This window comes from Notamacropus eugenii, chromosome 1 (assembly GCF_028372415.1).
Source record: "Notamacropus eugenii isolate mMacEug1 chromosome 1, mMacEug1.pri_v2, whole genome shotgun sequence".
Taxonomy (NCBI): domain Eukaryota; kingdom Metazoa; phylum Chordata; class Mammalia; order Diprotodontia; family Macropodidae; genus Notamacropus; species Notamacropus eugenii.
This window is the reverse complement of record NC_092872.1, coordinates 290,562,136-290,582,398: the sequence shown is the minus strand read 5'-3', so window position 1 is coordinate 290,582,398 and position 20,263 is coordinate 290,562,136. Positions and strand designations below refer to the sequence as shown.

At 46.4% G+C, this 20,263-nt stretch overlaps 1 protein-coding gene across 1 annotated transcript in view; it reads left to right on the top strand.

Moving 5' to 3' along the window:
• The first annotated feature begins 1,574 nt into the window (after nucleotides 1-1,574).
• Nucleotides 1,575-20,263, top strand: part of STK32C (serine/threonine kinase 32C) — a 185,033-nt gene continuing 166,344 nt past the window's right edge. The window contains exon 1 of the mRNA XM_072629112.1: nucleotides 1,575-2,049. Coding sequence (XP_072485213.1) covers nucleotides 1,599-2,049 — 451 coding nt within the window. The 5' untranslated portion in view covers nucleotides 1,575-1,598. The remainder of the gene's footprint in view (nucleotides 2,050-20,263) is intronic.

Sequence of the window (20,263 nt, the reverse complement as noted above, 5' to 3'; positions counted from 1 at the left end):
GGACTAGGTACAAACAGTGCAATGAGGTTTTCTGCCAGTTCCCACAACTGAATGAAGTTTTCTTACAAGACAGAAGCTGAGCTAGAACCATCATTGAATAGAAAGAGAACTGAGTCAGGTCCAGAATTGAGTCACAAGATGGAGTCAGTGTGGTTCACTCAGTTCCTCCAATTAACCTATTGCTGTCCTAATCCCTTCAATTCCCTCCCTGCTTAGAAGATTCTCTCTTTGACACTGATGCTGCTGTGTCTAGCAGTTGAATTTCTAAGTGAGTCAGACTTTGGATTCCTTTATGGAAGTGTCCTTTGGGTTCTATCAGGCTTTATTTTATCTTCTGTTTCCTATCTTTGAGTTTGGGGAGAAATATCTTTTTCAGCTTTTAGTGACATGAATGTAACTCCTATAATGATGTTTAGAATTCTCAGTTCTCTCTTTGGATAATGGGCTACGGGGGAGGAGTCATCCCATCAGAGTAGCTATTCTTAGAACACATTTACTTACACTCCACTGGGGAAAAATTTGGGAGAGGGGGGAAGAAAACGCACAACAATCTTTTCAAATTTCTGAAACAATTTCTTTTAAATTATCTTGGGAACGGAGGAAAATGAAACCAATTAATTTTAGGCTGTGTACTTAGTAATTCTGCACTAGAGGGTAAAAATTGAAATTTAATTAAACTTTAGAGTGATGACTGACTCCTGATTTGCCCAGCACTTACTCATTGCTGAAGGGAATTAGTGATGGGGGAGGGTGTGGGGGAGACATTTTGCAACAAGTTTAAGGGAAAGAGAATTTTCCTCCGAACTTATTGAGCCATCAGTTCTGCTATTTATCCTTGGTTTTAGCCTTAGTGTATACACGTACAATGCCCCTTTGAAAGATTTGCTGAGATGACTTTGGGCAGGGAGGTAGATGCTCTGGCAGGGGTGGGAGGAGCCGTGGCCTTGGGTAAACTCGGCCACTTTCTTGTGTGACACGGGTAATTCTCCGAATCTCACTTGGCTGCCTCAATTTCTCCCGATGTGAAATGGGGGAGGGGCTGAACTAGAAGCTCTGCAAGACCCTTCCAGGCAAGACATTTCCTGGTAGGGGATGAATTTGTCCTGAGGAGGGGGAGGAAAGGGTGACCCTTGTTGGAGGCTGGGTGTTCCCGCTGACCCTGCTTTCTCACACGGTCTCGTTTGTGATTTCTTCCTTCCCAGTCCCTGGCCGAGCTCTGTCGCTGGGGAGGGATGGCTGGGAGAAGGAAAGAGGGCCGGGAAAAGAAAAAAGGGGAAGGGGGAGATCGAAAATGGCCTAAGCTGGAGGTAGGGCGGGGAGGGCGGGGAGAAGGGAAAGGGAAGAGATAGGGACTGGGAGAAAGGGAAGGGGAGAGGATGCGGCCAGGAGTGAGGAGGCGAGAAGGTGGGGAAGGGGAGGGGAAGACAGACGGGGGAGTCCGAGGAGAGGAGGGGAATAGGCTGCACCCTGCCCTCTCCAAAATCCCCTCCCTTCGAGAGCTAACGGAGCACAGTGCTGGGTGGGGCCCCTCATCCTTCCCCTCCCTCTTTCCTGCCCCTACGCTCCGCCTGCCCCGGGCTCAGTCGGCTTGGCCCTGAATGTGCCCGGCTGCAGCTGCGTCTGGGCACGAGCATCCGAGCAGCCCCGGGACCCGCTGTGGCTCCGGTTCCTGCCCGCCACCGCGCTCACATCCACACACATCCACGCGCGCGCGCACACATCACACACACACACACACACACACACACACACACACACACACACACACACACACACACACACACACACACACACACACACACACACACACACACCCACGCACGCTCATCTCCAGATTCGCTCAGGGCCAGCTCCCTCCGGGAGGGGCCAGGCGGCGGGCTGTGCCCGCATCAGCGACAGGAGGGGAGGGCAGGCGGGCGGGCGGGGATGCCAGCTTGCCTTGGCCGCCAATGTTTCACTGGAGCAAGTGGAAAAAAAGGATGGGAGCGTCCGTCTCGTTGTCTGCGGGCGCCGCGGCCAAGAGGCCGGTGTTCGACGAGCGAGAGGATGGTGAGTGAGCCCGGGCATCGGGCACCGGGGAGCGGTCACTGGGCGGCGGCCGGTAGGCAGCGGGGCTCCCGGGAATGTCACCGTACGGCCTCTGGCTGTCTGACCCTGGAAGAGGCTGTCTGGGGCCGGGGCTGCGGCGACTAAGGTGGCAGCTCTAACTTTCTTGGGCTGGGCATGTGAGAGGCCCACGTACATACGTTCTGCTCCTTTGTCCCGCTTCGAGTCCCAGGACCTGGGAGCACTTGATGAAGTCTCTCTCTCTCTCTCTCTCTCTCTCTCTCTCTCTCTCTCTCTCTCTCTCTCTCTCTCTCTCTCTCTCCCTCCCTCTCTCCCTCCCTCCCTCTCTCCCTCTCCCTCTCCCTCTCCCTCTCCCTCTCCCTCTCCTTCTTTCTCTTCCTCCCACCCTCCATCTCTTCCCCCATCTCTCTCTCTCTGTGTCCCGGCCTCTCTCTCCTGTCTCTCGGCCTCTCTTACTTGTCTCTATCTCTCTTTCTATTAGGTTATGTTTCTCTCTCTCTTTTTCCCCCTCTCCTTTCTTCATCCTGACCTCTTGGACATTCAAACCTCTTCAGCTTGAGGTAAGAGGTGCCCAAGATGGTCTATCCTAGGTTATTTGGCAGGAGCTGCTGCCCTCCTCTGTCCTAGGCACTCAGCCCCCTACCCCTCCTCATTTGAGGACTTTGCTAGTGGATGCTTAGCCTTAGATACTCCTCTGTGTGGTCCAGTTTTTGAGATGTGTGGGTTCATTGAGACCCAGGCTCTCAGGTGGTCAGTCATGGTCTGGTCTGGGTAGAAGGTGGGCTCTACTTCTCTGCCCTCACTCGCTGCCTCCTGGGTCTGTATTTAGGGCTGTGTATCCTGCAGACAGCATGCTTGTCATTTGCAGGCAGGGTGTCACTTTTCACAGATTGTCTGTGACTTAGGAGGCAAACCCATTTCCAGAGCTGATTGGACTCCCTTGCCTGGGAATTCAAGGGGAGAAATGCTGTTGAGCTAGCAACTGGGATTTGTAGACATCTTTTTCTCTCCCCCTAGCCCTCCAAACCAGTTGAAGCACTCTGGCAGATGCCTGTTGCCAAATGAACGGACTTGGACCCAGCTCTAGTGTGTGCTGAGTTTCCCTCTTGAGTGTGAGGTGTATAAGTCAGCCTTGCCATGGGCCTGTAGAATGGCCTTGGCTTTCCCTTCTGAGATCCTTTCAACACCATAACGTTGCCATGTTCACGAGCAGAGCTGAGAAGCCGGCTCTGTGTTCTAGAGTGGGGTCAGGACCTGACTCCAGTCTCTCTATCTGCATCCACAGTGAGAATCTGTGTACCACAGGGCTGATCCCCCTCTATTTTCTATCTTTGCTTCTTAGATAAATAAATGAACTTTCATCACTAGCAGGCAAAATGAATTCAGCATCATAGCAAGCCAGGTTGGGGCTGCATCTACTTGCTGCAAACCCATTCTCAACCTTTCCTTGAAACTTCCTCAAGTCTCCTTTTGGTCAGTCCCTTCCTGAATTGTGTCCAGTGCTAATAGTCAGCAAGCATTTACTTAGTGCCTACTATGTGCCAGGCATTTTGCTAAAATTTGAGGCTAACGGCAAAAGACAGTCTGGGCTCTCAAAAAGCTCACATTTGAATGGGGCGTCTAACATTCAAACAACTAGGTAGGAAGGAGAAACACACTGGATAAATCAGGGCTAGTCAAGAGGACCCTGGCATTAAGGAGTCTCTGGAAAGGCCTCTTTGAAAGTGCATTTTTAGTTGAGAGTTGAAGGAAACCAGGAAGCCTGAGGCTGGGAAGAAACAGTGCCTGAGGAAACTGGGTTGGATGCCAGGGCCAGGGGAGCCATGGTGCCTTCTGTTTCCCATTGAGGAATGTTTGACTCCCACATTCCAGGCAGGGAAAGGAATCTAGCCACTTCAGACTCCCAGGCTTGGACCCAAGCCTAGCACCAAAAACAGGACAATAGAAAGCACAGTTTAAATGAAAAGGGGTCACATCTTGCCTTTTTTTTGGACATTTTTCAACATCCATAATTTTCATGTGCAGGCAGCTGGAGGAGTTGGACTGGGCTGCTCTCCTTCACTAGAACCTCCTATCAGTGGGAAAGAAGGCTAGCTCTTTGATTCTGATAAATAATTTAGCCATCATGAGAAATTAAAGGAAATAAACCAAGGACCAGTGCTGCTGTTGGTAAATTTCAGAATACACAGTGGGGTTTATTCCAAGCAGAAACATGAAGGTGAGGTGTGGTTTGCGTTATTGCAGAGGGGTCACATAGGAAGGTGACTGCCCAGTGTTCTAGTTAGTCAATCAGTCAATTAAGGAGCACTGAGTGAAGCTGAAAAGCATGTTGAGGATCGCCTGTAGGAGGGCCCACCAAGAGGTATTTATCCTAAAGGCCAGAAGTCTCCGATATATAATCTCATACAGGCACAGTTTTGCTACCTGACAAATGATACTTTCCAAAGTGTGTTTCTAAAGGATGATGGAGAGGAAAACCATGGGTAGAGACAGGTGAGATCTGTGACAGATTTTCTTGAAGGAGAATGAGATTAGGGTAAGAAAAACTGGATGGGAATCCGGGCTGTGCCCCTCACTCCAGACTGGGCAGTTTGGGCAAATTATTCCTCTTGGGGCTCAGTCCGAACAATGATGCCAGAGGACCAGTCACTGCACCCTTCCCCCAGGAAATAAGAGGACAGAGACAAAGGATGGGTCTCTACTGAACTGGCAGGAAACTGAACTCACAGAACTCTTTCAAGTCCAGAATAGGAAAGCAGGTCTAGGCATTGATGGGTGGCAAGAAGTATTTACCTTTGCATATTAACCTCGGAGGCAGTCAACAGCCAGAATTAATTGACAACACAGAGACTATTTTCGACTGTTTATGAGCCAGAATTTTTCTCCCTACGCAGCAGTGTGTTATGTTCTAGAACAGAGGAATTCATTAAGAAAACAAAAAGAGCACGGAGTCATAGAGTAATGTTTGCTTCCGAATTGGTGAATTAATTTTTCCTGCACTTTTGTTCCATGTTCAGTCATTTCAGTTATGTCCAACTCTTCATGACCCCATCTGGGGTTTTCTTGGCAGAGATACCGAAATGTTTGCCATTTTCTTCTCCAACTCATTTTACAGATGGAGAAACTGAGGGAAGCAGGGTTAAGCAATTTGTTTAGGGTCACATAGCTAGTGAATGTCTGAGGCTGGATTGGAACTCAGGAAGATGCTTTTCTTGACTCCAGGCCCAGCTCTCTCTCCACTGAGAGCTCTCTGAACTTTGTATTAAAGAAGCAATTAATAGTGGGTACTGAAATCACCAGGAAAAGTAATGAACACTGTACATTACAGGCCTTGCCTGTGCTGTGCCCTCCACAGTCCAAATTCCACACTGCACTCCTGGGCTTGGCAGCTGAGCCCAGAATGTCAGGGCTGAAATTCTCATAGCCACACACAGTAACTAGAGAGCTTGGCCTGTATTATATAATGGACTTGGAGAAGGGATGAAAAACTGAAACTGGTGATTGATGAAACAGCTCTTCGCAGTCAGGCCTGGTGATAATGGCGGTGTTGGTCAGTCACCCACAGGTGCTTGTACAAAGTGCAGTCTTGACAAGTGAAGCAAAGGTGATGAAGGGACAGAGATGCTATAATGCATAAGATAAAGTGAGCCTGCCTCCTTTTGAAACCTGTTAGAAAGGGGAGGAAAGGTTCTGTGTATTCAAGGAAGGACCCACTGCCCAGAACTATGTTCCTCTATTTTAAGGTAATAAGGTTTAATTTGTTGTTCTGAATTCACCAGCTCTCTTATTACTATTTTCTTTTTTCAATGTTGCTTCTGAGGATATTTCAAGCAGTCCCACTGTTGTAAAGACTGTACTTGCCTTTACCGGTTCCAACTGGTTACCATGGAGACCTCTGAGACCTTGTGACGATTTTCTTAAATAAAAAAACCAATTAATGCTTCAAATTGAGTACATAAGGTTTATAAAAGATAAGGGGAAGGTAATTTAACCAAGCACCAGGTAAATTTCAGCTTAAAAAAAACCTAAGTGCTGGTGGGTGGGCGGCATTCTTCGCTCCCATTGTCCTTGGGGACCATGGTGGGCGAGTCATGAAGTGGGTTTCTCCAGGGTCAGCCTGGGCACAGAGTCACCACATGCTTCTGCAGTGGGGGCCAGAGGTCTCTTCCCCCTGGACAAATTCCCCCTTCCTCTGAGATTCTCATTTCTGCCCCTCCCTCCTGTAAGCCAGTAAAACTGCTGCTGTCCTCAACTTCTACATGAATATCCCGACAAATGTTGGGGGGATGTCAACTCTGGGTCTCACTGAGTGCACCCCCCCCAGCTCTAGGGATTTCTGGTGCTGAATCTTTGGTGTTCCCTGGGACCCACGGATAAAAGGAAAATGATTCAACTCTTCAAAGATGGATTATGATGTTGTCTAATCACTTCCCAATGTGCCTCTCTCCCTTCCTCCCTAATACCTTATTTTAAAGAATGAAACAATTAAGTAAAATGATTGAATGAACTTGATGCAAGTGACAAGGAGTTCCACGCCCACATCTTCCCTCTGGAGCCAGTCAGCAATGGCCACTCAATGTGAGCCTGGCTGTCTCAGGGTTGTTTCTTTTTGAAAAGTCATTTTGGTTGTTGTGTGTCTTGTTCTTGGGGCTCTGTTCTTTACTCTATGCAGCACAGCTGATTCTTCTCTGAATTTTGAATTTTTCAAAGTCATCGTTTCTTGTGGCAGAATGATATACCATTGTACTCCTATGCTGTGCTTTGTTTATCTGCTCTACACTCACTTTCTTATACAATTCAAAATTGTTTTCCATCAAATTGAGTTGGACCAATTCCTCATCCCACAGTGTATTACTATGCCCACCTTCCTGCAGCCCCTCCAGCATTCACTGCTTCTGTCTTTTTCAGTTTGTTGGATGTGATGCTTCGGAGAGGATTGAGTTTGTATTTCTCTTCTAGTTAGTAGAAAAGCAGAAATACTAAACACATTCCTCGTAGGCTATAATTCATAGAAATGTTCAATACAGGAAACATGATCAAAGGATAAAAATCCATCTGGAGACTGAGGATATCAAACAACAATTATAGGACTGACAAAGTTTTAAAGAGTGCAAAGAATGAGGCAACATATGCAGATTTATAGGATGTAGGTATATCATTGTTCTGAAGAAAATTTATCCACAAGTACATATTAAAAAAGTAGAAAGAGATTCATGAACTGATCATGAAATTTTTAGAAACAGGAAATCAAATTAGCCCCACAGCATGCAGAAAAGAAGAAATTTTGAAAATCTGAGGAGAAATAGTTAAGCCTGAAAATAAATGTATTAATGGATAAAACTGAGTTTTTTAAAGTAACTAACAACTGATGATAAATGATTGTTAGTGTCCCTAAAAAAGAAAAGTAAATTCAGATTACCAAACTATCAAGAAAGTGAATTCACAATGAAAAGAGAAGACAATGATCAGAAACCGTCATATACAATTGTCAGCAAAACTGAGAATTTAAAAGCAATAGGTGGTTACCTAGAAAAATACAAAATGCATTAACAAAACGGAAAATAGAGATAGCACAACTCAATCTCAGTGTCAGCCAAGAAAAAGGCTCTGGTTTTCTGGGCCTAGTTTTTTTGGGGTGAGGCTTTCTCTGCACCAGAGCTGGGCCCCACTGCTGCCTAGGACTCTCAGGTCTCTTTTCTAGAACTCCAATATCATCTCTCACGTTATATCCTAACTGTGAAATTAGAGATAAGAAGATAACAGATGAACCTGTTAGAGACAGCTCCCTGACTTATAAAAACAACTGGTCCTGCTGTGCTTCATGGTGCCAAGCCTATTCTGTGGGTCAGCCTGGGTGCCCAATGCTGAAGGTCAGAGCAGTGGCCAAGAGTCGAGCATATCTGGAGTAGCAGGGGGGGAAAGAGCCTCTTATTAGGATTGTTTGTTCCTCACCCTCTTGCCAGCCCCAAAGATCATCTCATGAGGATGTCATGTCCCCTTCCAGTGCTGAATTCTGTGCTTCCATAACCCTGACAAAATTTTGCCATTCAAATTACATTCAACGTTGATACCAGCATAGAAATAACACCAAGTCATTCTTTAATAGTGAATTTGTCAGAGGATGGGAGTAGTTATCAAATGAAAATGAAAGATATCAACAAAAATATGAAAAAAAAAGATGAATCACTAAGAATGACTTTATTGAGCCTCTGTGTGCCAGGCACTGTGTTGGGTGCTGTGGATGTCAGACAAAAAGTGAAAAACAGTGCCTGAACTCAAGGATTTTACATTTTGGGAGGGTTAAAACTTGTAAGCAGATGAATGAATGTGTGTGTGTGTGTGTGTGTGTGTGTGTGTGTGTGTGTGTGTGTGTGTGTGTGTGTGTGTGGTGGTTGGGAGAAGCTGGGGGAAGGGGGAGGATCAAGGACTCAGGACCATTGTTTTCTTAACCACCTAAGTGTCTTCTTTTACCAACCCAGTCCAACTGAAGTTAAGTGAATTAGTCAAAGCAGCCAGCTCTACAGCTGGAATTTGAACCCAGGTCCAAGAACTCCTCAGAGCTATGCTGCCCAAGCACCAGGAGGGAAGCCACTGGCTGGGGAGTGGCTGAAGTGACCAGGGGAGAGCTTCTTTGGGCTGGGTGGGTCATATTCCGGCACACTTGATTTGAGTGTGGATATCCAAGCACCTGTATGAAAAGGGATGTCAGCTGCATCTGAAAAATGAGGACAGCTACAGGTGGACCCGCTTACTCCCTAGGGTGGTAGTGAGGGGGGGCCAGGACCTATTTAAATGTGGATTGTTCATTACTTCAGACTGAGCCAGTAATTTGCTTTTGGCTCCAAGCCCTGTGTATAGATAAACACAGTGTCTTTGGAAAATGTTGCTGCATTTTCCTTGGTGTCCCAGTAAGGTGGCAATCTGTGTTCTCTGAAACCTGGGCCATCACCTCCACAGCGGTGTGGTGGATGTCAGAAACCTTCTCCCAGGCTCTAGCAGTCTGAGATGGAGGAGGGCCCCTCCCACTTGTATTCCTGAAAACGCTTGGGAAACAGTGAACTTCATACTTACCATCCAAATTTTAGTATAGCACATTTCAGCTCCATCTTAGATCTGTCCATCTGGATGTGCATTTTAGAATGCTAAAAATAAGTCTCTTTTTCTTAAAAAAAAATAGTCAACTATTTCAGAAATAATGTCAGAATTTGGCAGTAGCTTTGTCTCAGGTCTGAGGAAGGGTGTAGAGAGTGTGGGGTATTGGCTGGAGCATTGGACTTGGAGACCTGGATTTAAAGTCCTTCCTCTCACATTTACTAACTCTGTTACCCTGGACTGGTCAATTGATATCTCTCAGTCTCAGTTTCTTCTTCTGTCACATGAGGATAACAGTGTTAATAGTACCTTCCTCAGGATTTTTGAACTGTCTGGTAATATTAATGAGGGAGATGCTTTGGGGGCCTGAATTTTGCCAGATTTCAGAACAGTCCAGAGTCTGTAGAACAGGCAGGGACCTTAAAAGGTATGAGGTCACATTTCCTATTTTTCATACAACTTGGACCAGAGAGGCCCAAGGGGATCCAGGTCATGATTTGAGCCCAGATCATGTGACTCCCAAATCAGTGCTGATGAAAAGTGGGGAGAGTGATCCACCACGAAACAATGCCTTCCTGGTTGTTCACACAGCCATGGCACTTCTTGGAAACTCTCCTCTGAATCTGGCTCCTACCAGCCTCCCTAGGACCATCTCTGAGGTTTCTGTAGTCTCCGGGCTATCTCCTCACTAGACTTGCCCTTGAGGGGCCCCAGGGACCATGTTCTTTCTTTGTAGTTTTTCATAAATGGTTTTAATTCGACTCCACATACACCCAGAGATTGTGGCCCAGAGATGACCAAAGGATCTTGAAAATGCCCCCAGAAGGGCCCAGGCCCTGACATATCCTGAACCTGGATGGATTGGGCAGGCTCAGTGAAGGACACAGGCTCCTTCCCAGAAACTGACCTCAGATGAGGGCTTTTGTCCCACTGAGAAGCTCCTGAAAGCCACCTGCTCTGTCCAAAGGAGCTGCAATCTGCACTGGTAGAGGCATTGTCCATCCTGATGACATCAGCATCAGATGTTTTCAAGACTCAGAGGAGAGCTTCTCTGCCATCTCTCTGTGCTTCAGTTTCCTCATTGACCCAAGGCTCCTTCCAGCTGGAGGGCTATCTTTCCTGCTGGGTTTACAAGGCTCCCACAAGGGCCGCTGTCTCCTCTTGGCAGTTTCCACATTTCAGCCTTTGAGTCCATGTTGTCTGACCATTCCCCCCGCTCTCCTTATCTTCCCAGAGAGATCATTCTCTCCCTGCTGACAACAAGGCTGCTGCTTACACCAGAAATAATGCATCCCCAAAGACAGAGAAAGGCCCCATAACCTGACCCACCATGTCAGAGGAGTCTCCCAAAAGTTAAGAAGACTTTGGGTATCTGGCTGGTGCCCAGAGATTTTGGATTCATATCGGATCAGAGCTGTCAGAGTGACCCCCAAGGTCCACCTCTCTTGGTCAGTACAGGCATGGCTGGGGCTTCTTAAAGGTCTTTTGCTACAGAATCCTGTTGGTGGGGGCATGCTCTCTCCAAGAAGGGACATTTTGGAGATCATGTCCTACTTCCTTTTTCAGGATTGCTATTTATTTCCCTGTACCTAGGAAGGAAAGAGCAGCAGAGCTTTCCAGGGGCTCGTGTCCCGGCTGCCAGGTGCTCATGACTCTCATCATTTGCGAGGAGAAGCAGGGGAGAGTATAGGGGGAGCAGAATTCCCAGCTCTCCTTGTAGGAAGTAAGGCCAGGTGACAGAAAATGCTGGGCCCACCCCCAAAGAGGTAGAGCCAGTTTTCCACAGCTCCCTGTCTTTTAAAAATAGTTTTTATTTTGTGAATGAAGATTTGCCTTCTCTCTTTTTCCTCCATCCCAATTGAGAAATCAAGAAAAAGAAAACTTCATTTACAAATGGTCAAGCAAAACACCCATTGGCTATGTCCAAAAATAAAATGTCCCCATCTGCCCCCATGTCTGTCCATCCTGTCAGGAGGTGGGAAACTTGTTTCATCATGGATTCTCTGGAATTCTGATTCGTCATTGTGTTGATCAAAATTCCTAAATTCTGCTTGTAGCCCACAAAGCCTGAGATGCTTCTCTTACACAGCCAGGTGGGGTCCCCGGGGAATGAGAGGATTCATGAAGGGTTACTCCATCACCCCCAAGTTCATCTTCAGTGCTGAGGCAGGGCATGTGTCCAGGCCCGTACCCCTTTGGGACAAAAGTCTTTCCCCATGGTTTCATCAAGTGGATTGGGTGACTCAGCTGATGAAGACCTGTAATCACTTCTTTCTGCATGACATTTGTGTTTATTAATGAGATGATGATGCTAAAATGGCATTTATAGTTGACTATTTTATGGTTCATTACACACATTGTTTCCTTGGGTTGGAAAGGACCTCAGGGGACATCTAGGCTGCCAAAAATACCGAACACTGGAGAAACTCCCCTCCACCACCTCCTTTACAAGTAGTTGTTCATCCTCTGCTTGGATCCCTCCAGTGACAGGGAGCCCACTACCTGTGGAGGAAGCCCAGGCTATTTTGGGTAGAAAGTGTTTCCTCTTATCTAACTGAAATTTGCTTCTTTGGCTTTCTTCCCCTTGTTCCTCCTCTGCCCTGGGGGTCCCTATGTCCCTCCTAAGTTGTCTTGTCTCCAGCTCCTTTGATTTTCCTCCATCTTTTCCATGTGCTTGCCTTCTATCTTGTCAAGGTCTCCCCTAAATGCAGTTTGCAGAGTGGTCCCAGTCCTTCCCATGTGCATTGACTGGAGCAGAGTACAGGGGGAGCATTATTTCCCAAGTTCTGAACACTTTGACTTTCTCAGGGTAGCCCAAACTTGCGTTTGCTTTCTTACATGCCATATCACACTGTTGATTCTTATTGAACTTCTCATCCACTCAGACCCCCAGATCTGTTTCATCTGCCCTGCCCTCTTTGACTTGGGTCATTGATTTCTCAAATGTGAAAGACTTACATTTATGCCTATTCATCTTACTCTGTCTTCATCCACTATTCTTACCTACCAAGAGTGTTATGAGTTAAGCATCTTGCAGTGCATTAGCAACCTCTGCTCTCTTTGGGTCACCCACACCTGGTGTGTGCACCATTTCTGCCTCCTTTTAAGTCACTGCTAAAAATATTCCAGGCAAAGGTTCATGGAGCACTCCACTGGGGACCTCCTGCCACGTGGATGTCTTAGTGATAAAGGCAGCCATCCCGACTGCTCTGAAAGCACCTGAAGGAAATCAGATGTTCTACTCAATCCAAAAAATCTGCTTGCATTTATTAAGCACCTACTGGGTGCTCTGCCCCGTGGGTACAAACCCAAAATAATTTCTATCCCCCCAGGAGGCTGTGTTCCATCAGAAACATAGTGTGTCCTCACAAGGCAACTCAAGATGCACTCACTCACACTCACTCACACTCACGATCTGCCAGGGTCTGGCTGCTCAGCTCATCCTCAGCCACGGTGTCACACGTTTGTCTTGATGAAACCTTGCTCCATCTACACTCGCCTTGTCAGGCATTGTGGTCCAGCATGTAGGCCTGCTGTTTGTAGACTCTCTCCTCTTCCTTTATTTATTTATTTATATTTGGCTCTCCAGGATGATCTTTGCTTGCCACATTCTTCTACACATCCCTGGCAGTGACTGCAGTTGTATCTTCTTCAATCCCCAAAAATACTTAGCCAGGGGATTTGAACCCATTGAGAGCATTCAGGTGCTCCTTAGTGGGGGCTTTGCTCCTAACCAATTTTGTTCTGACTTTTCTGACTCACTGATGATTCTTTGAATGGAAAATAAATGACTTGAGCAGCTCTGCTTTTTTTCTGGCATCTTTATCAGTGACTCCTCTTCAGAATGCCCCTTTCCTCCATTTATCTGAAGGAGATTTCTCATTTTGTGGTCCTCTGAGGGCCTCTCCAGTCTGAGCTCCTTCTGAGCTGGAAGACTCCAGCAGCTCTCACAGGACCTGACTATGCCTCTGGATGGTCCTGTTGCCTTCCCTTGTGCTTCTGTTTCCTACACATTTCTGGACCCTCCAAGAGAGGTAAGGAGAGTACTTTTATCCCCATTTTGCAGATGAGTTAGCTAAAGTTAAAAGGGTCCATGTGTTGCCCCAGGCCAAATAATTTTATGACCATGAATTCACCTTCGAGGAATTTTGGGGATTTACTTTCTATGGCCATGCATTGGAAAGATGCTTCTTTTCATAAAGGCACATGGTGGTCCTCATTGCTCCGTGTCTAAACGGCTACAGTGTATCAAAGGGGAACAGTACTGGGGTTGGAGTCAGGACTCACACCCACTAACCTAACTAACTAACTCACACCCAGGCTTTCTTGCTTGGAGCCTCGAAGTCTCCTTATGTGCACCATGAGGGATAAGGACCCAGAGACTTCTAAATGGTGCTGTTACTATCCTAGGATTTGACAAACACTGACTACTGCTGTTGAGAGCTTCAGTTTCTCTTCTCCATTCCCACCTATCATCCCCATCACTACCAAAAGAATCTTTCTAAAGCCCAGGGCTGCTCATGCCAGTCCCTCCTCAAAGACTTAGTGACTCCCACTGTCTCCATGATCAGTTGTAAATATCTGACTTCTACTCATCTTTCAAGCCTCATTTCACCCTCCTCTTCATGAACCCCACCTTTTCACCAGACTAGTTTGCCTGCTGTTTTCCAATCTCAGCGTTCCATTGCTCACCTCCATATTTTTTTCCCAGTCAGCCTCTGTGCTCAGGATGTCCTCCTTCATGCTTCCCTCTCATTTTCTCCTTTCTGGGGTCATACTTTGTACCCATGCAGTCATATGCAATATCCCTGTTATCTGGTCACCTCCTCTATGAAGCCTTCCTTGACCCTGCCAGGCATTAGTGCTCCCTGCCTATTTATCTTTGACTGCATGGTAGAGTGTGAGTCCCTCAGAGCAAGGGCTGTTTCATGTTTGCATTGTATCCCCAGCACGTAGTACAGAACCTGGCACAGAGGGGGCACCTAATACAATATGTTGATTTCGTTGACTATAAATCCTGTGACACCGAGGGGAGCTGCCAATACTGATGAAATCATGGTTCTTTTGAAACAAATGAGAGAGTGACATGAGTAGAGGGCTAGAGTCAAGAAGACCAGAGGTCAAATCCTGCCTCAGACAACTGCTAGTTGTGTGACCCTGGATGAATCACTTCCTCTCCTTCTGCCTCAGTTTCCTTATCTGTAAAATTAAGATGTTGGACTCAGTGGCCTCTGAGGTCCCTTCCAGCTCCAAATCTATGATTTCAGCACCTAAATTTGTTTCAGAAAAAGAAGTTTTTTTTTTACACTGACATTTCTCCGCACCTTCCCACTCTGTGTCATCTTTATTACTGTCCCTTGCAAATGAAGTCATTTGCCTGCTGTGCTGTTTTAAATTGAAACTACCCTCAAACTCTGTCAAAGCCAGACTGAAGAGAGTGGGAGGGGTGAATGCTGGACTTGGGCTGAGAAGGGAAGTGGCTAAAGATTTGGGCATTAAAATATATATTTGAAAAAGTCATATTAAAATGTACTCTTTGGATACTCCCTCCTGCATCCCCCCAGCTCCTCCCCTCAACACATTGCATCTGGTAGAAATAAAGCAAAGTCATTTCTGAAGTGACAAATAGGGCCACTGAGCAGTGAGTGCTTCACTTTATTATTGGTGAGTCATTTCAATTGTGTCTGACTTTTTGTGACCCCATTTGGAGTTTTCTTAGCAAAGATACTGGGGCTCCTTGCCATTTCCTTCTCTAGCTCATTTTACAGATGAGGAAACTGAGGCAAATAGGGTGAAGCGACTTGCCCAGGGTCACACAGTAAGTGTCTGAGGCCACATTAGAACTCACAAAGATGAGTTTCCCTGACTTCAGGCCTGGCGCTCTGTTCACTGCAGTGCCACCTAGCTGCTTTTCACAGACAAGCTCAAAGATTTCCCTGGAGCTGTCCGTTGGTGGACTGGCTGCCTTGGAGAAGACTGTGAACTTTCTCTTCCCGGCATCTTCCAGGTATGGCCAGCTGAGCAGTTTAAGGGCCTCGATTCTTGTTCAGATGTAGGCTGAAATTGAACGAATGAAGGAATGAGCAAATGTTTGTTAAGCTCTGTGTGCCTGCCAAATACTGAGGGGCTCAACCCTAGGGACATGCATAGGAGAGCAGACAGTCCCTGCCCTCAAAGAGGGCATCCTGATTGGGGGGAAGGGGAGAAGATGTTGTGGGTTGGTGGCAGGAGAGAGTTTTGGCTGGGAAGTGCCAGTGATGGTGGGAGGAGCCACAGGATAGTTGATCTGATGTCACTGGTAGTGTGACTTAATCATTGTTCTCAAATTAAGGGGTGGAAAGGTGCATGTATGTGCATATGTACGTGTGTGTGCATGTGCATGTATGTGTATGGGGGGAGGCAAACTTCAGGATGGCTTCTGAGGTCCTTCCCGCTCTGAGATTCTCTGAATCTGTGAGTTTCTTCTTTCTCTCTCTCTCCTGTGTCTTTCTTTCCCTCTCCCTACTCAACTTCACTGTCACCCAATCTCTGATAATGTGTTAACTGCTAATAGAGTATAGTGAGAATAGCTTCCCAGGGAATTCATAGCTGCATTTTACCTCTTAATTTGCATAGATTTCTCCTACTCTCTTACTCAAATAGGACTGCTTTTCATCCCTTCCCAGACTGCCCTAAAATGCTACATCAATGTCAACCAGAAGAACCCTGCAATCCCCCAGGAGAATGTAGGCTCCTTGGGGGCAGGGCCTTCTTCATTATTGCCTTTTATCCCCATTGCCTGGCACTGTGCTTGTACACAGGAGGTGCTCAGTCATTATTCATTGGATTGAATTTAAAACTCTCTCTTATTTGGGTTTAGCCCCAACGGATCCTGCTTCATAGGGTGGTATTTAAAAAACTAGTTTGTTGGTCTTGGCAAAATTACAAAGGAACAAACAAATCACAGGAACCAATAGGAAAAAACGACTACTCTCTTTTGTTTTTATATTTATGTATATAATATATTATAAATATAATATGTTTATATATAATATATTTATATTTATATATTATATTTGACAATATGTTCCTTCTCCTGCCCCTTCAAGATAAGATAGCAAAAATAACTTAGATGTCACAACTTCTACCCTCCTAGACAAGGTTCTGCCCCTGTGGCCCCAAATTCTACAAGGGAGAGGTGGGAGGAGGCATCTTCTTGGATCTCTTGTCTGGGCTCAACCCAGGCAAGCAGAAGAAGCACTGTTATTGCCACTGACAGTGTTTGATTCAGTTCCCTAGCCTTTCCTTCACTCAACATCAGCTCCTTCACGTCTCCCTGTGATTCTCCATGTCCTTCATGCTCACTGCCTCTTCCAGGGCAGTTGTATTCTGTTACAATCAGGTGCCACAGCTTATTTAGCCATTCCTCAGCTGATCAGAATTGGTTTGTTTCCCATTCTTTGCTACTATAAATGTTTTCACATCTATGTAACACTTGAAGCCAAAAGGCGAGGTTTGGCTTACTTTTTACCTTTGGATCCTTTGAGAGCAAATGCCTAAAAGAAAGCCCAGGGAATTTCAAGATACAACTCTTGAATCTTTAAAGCAAAAAGGGAATAAGCTGAGCTGATCCATCAGAATACAGATTTTTGTCCATAAGAGGGAGAGCGGGTTTGTTGGGGATACAGGAATGCCCAAATCAGAAATGCCCATTCGTAGCACAACTGAGTTCTCACTGAGTGTGTGCTTTGTCATATGGTTGGGTTCAGCAGAAATAAGTTTCAATCAAGTTAAGTCAAAAAGCATTTACTAAGTACCTACTATGTGGAAGGCACTTTACTAAGTGTTGGGGACACAAAGAAAGGCAAAAAGCCATACCTGCTCCCAAGGTACTCATAGTCTAATGATCTGATGGTATAAGGACTTTGAAATCACTTGAACATCAGTCTTCTCTGGACAATGCCACCTAGCTATGGATCATTGGAATATTAATCCCTCCATGCATCACATTTTCAGGAGACCCAAAGTGGGATGGAGATGGACTTGGTGGGTGCAGCAGAGTGCCAAGGGTGGCCATCACAGAGAAGGGTTTTGGAAGTACTCTGGCAAACTAGAGACCACTCCGAAAAAGTAGTCAGGATTCTGGGAGAGCTTTGGGTGTCAGTGTCCCTGTAGACACTCCACATGACAATGATGATGATCCTTGGAGAGCTTTGGGGGCCAGCGTCCCTGTAGACACTTCACATGATGATGAAGATGATGATCTTGAGAGAGCTTTGGGGGCCAGGGTTCCTGTAGACACTCCTCATGACAATGATGATGATGCCAGTTCTCCAGGTTGCACTTGCACTTGCCTTATGAATGGGGAAGATGTATAATGGTTGCCCCCTCTACTTCTCACCCTTCCTCCAGCCATTGACAAGACTGTGCCCGTATGCTTTATGGTTTTTTAGTTGAAGGAGGTAGAGGGAGGGAAAGGGAAGTCCAAGGAGAGAAACTGATAGTGTTGTACCTTAGAGACAGTGGGTTCTAATGGTTTTAGTCTCAGATGTCTTGATTTTTCCTCCTAAGTCTACCACTGATCAGCCACAGCATCTTGGGGTAAACTGTGCCAGCTCCCCAAGCCAAGAAGAGATTTGGACTAAGTGATGTCCAAGTTCTCTCCACCCTTTAATCCCATGACCTACCTGAGCCTCAGTGTACTCAGTAGTAAAAAGGGGTAAGGTGTGTTTGCCTAACAACCTGTCAGACCCCTAACAGAACTAAGGGATCAAATAAGGTCACATGCATGCCCCCTTTAAAGGCCTTTATTGATGTATTCATCTTTGTGTAGTCTTCACTTCCAAAAATCGCTGTCCCCATCCTATATCCAGAATGGCTGCCCCGATAATGAAGCATTGTTAAAAGGGGACAAAGTTGAGCAAGCTCACCAATCCAGCCCTGAATGAGATCATGTGCAGTGCTTCCTTTGGGGCCAGGTCTGGTCATCGGACTGAGGCAGAGTGGAGTTGGCTTTTGCTGTTGCCGTTTGCTCTTCTTTCTTTTGCTTATTCTAGTCTTAGTATGAGTTTCTTGAGAAGGCATCTGCTTCATTTGTGTCTCTGTATCTGTACCAGGAACACAGTAAACACTTAGTAATGTTGGTTGATTAGTGTTTTTGTCACTTTACCCTCTTAGCTTTTTTTCACAACTTTGTATTTTCAGGGGTCTCACAACTTGCATTTGGCATCTCCAAGCTTTCTGTGAGTGGGTACTTTGTAAGCCTTTAGGCTCAGAAGAAATTTGTCATGAATAGTCAGGCTCACCCTTAGGAGCCAGTGGGATATTGTATGCAGAGGGTTCCTCAATCATAAGGGCTCCAAGGAAGGGTATCTTCACTGATTTCATTGTTCATAAACCTAGTTGGTCTCAGGCTTCTGCTCCCTCCTTGTCCAGGGAAGCCAGGTCACCAGCCAAGAAGCCACCTGTCAGGGACAACAAATTGTCACATGGAGCCTGATACCAAAGCCCAGGTTTTTTCCCTCCTTTTGCCCAATCTTAAGTGCCAATTGGTGCCATGACTGGGTGTGTGAAGACAAACACCAAACCTTCCCAGACCTCAGGGAACCTACAGTCTACTTGGGTTGGTATCTATAATATAGATAAACATAAGTAAATGCAAGGCAGTATGGGGAGGGGATTTGAGCAATGATTTGCAAAGAAGTTTGTACCTCAGCTATTCTAAGAGGGAGAAATGAGGGAGTGTATTCCAGGTATAAGGGAGAGTTGTTCAAAGGCATGACAATTGGAGATGCTGAGTTTGGGGAACAGCTAGTAGGGCTGGCTGGAAGGTGGAGCATGGGAGGAAGACCAAGAAGGTTAGTAGGTGACAGGTTGAGAAAGCCTTGAATATCAAGTAGAGTCTGAATGAATGACTGAAGAAACATCCAGTAAGAGCTTGCTAGGTGCCTGGTATTTTACCAAGTGATAAGGATATACATATAAAGGCAATCCAGTCTCTGTCCTCAAGGAGCTGACCTTCTAAGAAGGGAAGATCATGTAGAAGGAAGTGGTAGGCAGGGTGCAATGTTAGCTAATAAATGGACCCTTTCCCAGAATGGTGCTACTGATTTAATTCCTGTTCTCAGAAACAGAGTTGGAAAGCATTGGGGGTGGGAGGGGATGGGATAGGATGGCATGGCATTGAGACGATAGGGAATGGACCTCATCAACTGGGAGCTGGGAGAGATCTGGCCAAAGCCCCTCAATCTTAGGATGCCTAAATCCCAGAGGACAAAGCCTATCTCTTCGTGGATAAGGAGGAGGTTGGAGTGTGAGCCACATAGAATCTAGTAGAGATGTAAAGGCAGAGACAATAAGACTCAGCCTCTGGTTAGATAGAGGGGGTGATGGAGAGTGAAATGCAGAGGAGGATTCCAAGGTTTGGAAAGGGAGTGACTGGACAGAAACAGAGATATTTGGAGGAGAGTCATCCCTTGGGGGTGAGAATAATCAGGGACACTTTGGATTTAAGAGACCAGTGGGATATCCAGGTGGGGATTTCCAAGAAGCAGTGGGTGATGCAGGACTGGGGCTCAGGAGAGAAGCTAGGGCTGCATAAGGAGACTTGCACAGAGATGATGATCATACCTATAGGAGTTGATGAGGTCGTCAAAGAGAGAGCCCAGAGAGAAGAGGGCTCAGGATGGAGCCTTGGGGGATCCTCAGGGCTGGGGAGACATGAGGCCAAACAGGGCAGTCTGCCAGGGAAGAGAAAAAGTAAACAAAGTCAAGGGATCCAGAGGAGGTGACCAACACCATCAACAGTCCCCACAAGGTCCAGTGGAATAAGGGTTCCTTAGAGATGCTACTCCATTCCTCTCTGGTGGGGCTCTGCCTTGCCTACTGCAGTGGGAGGGCACCAGCCAAGGGTCAGCTGGATTTCAGGTCAGGTGACCCAGAATTGGAGGGTCAACTATGATGAGGCAGGAAATGGCTCCTTTCCCTTTTTTTCCAAGTCCACAAAGGTCACATAAAATAGAGGATTTCAAAGCTCCAAAACTAAAGATTCTTTCCCTCCCCCCAACTCCCTTTGTTCATTAGCTTTCTGCCAAGCAGGGTTTAGGAGGAAATCTTTCTTCTTCTG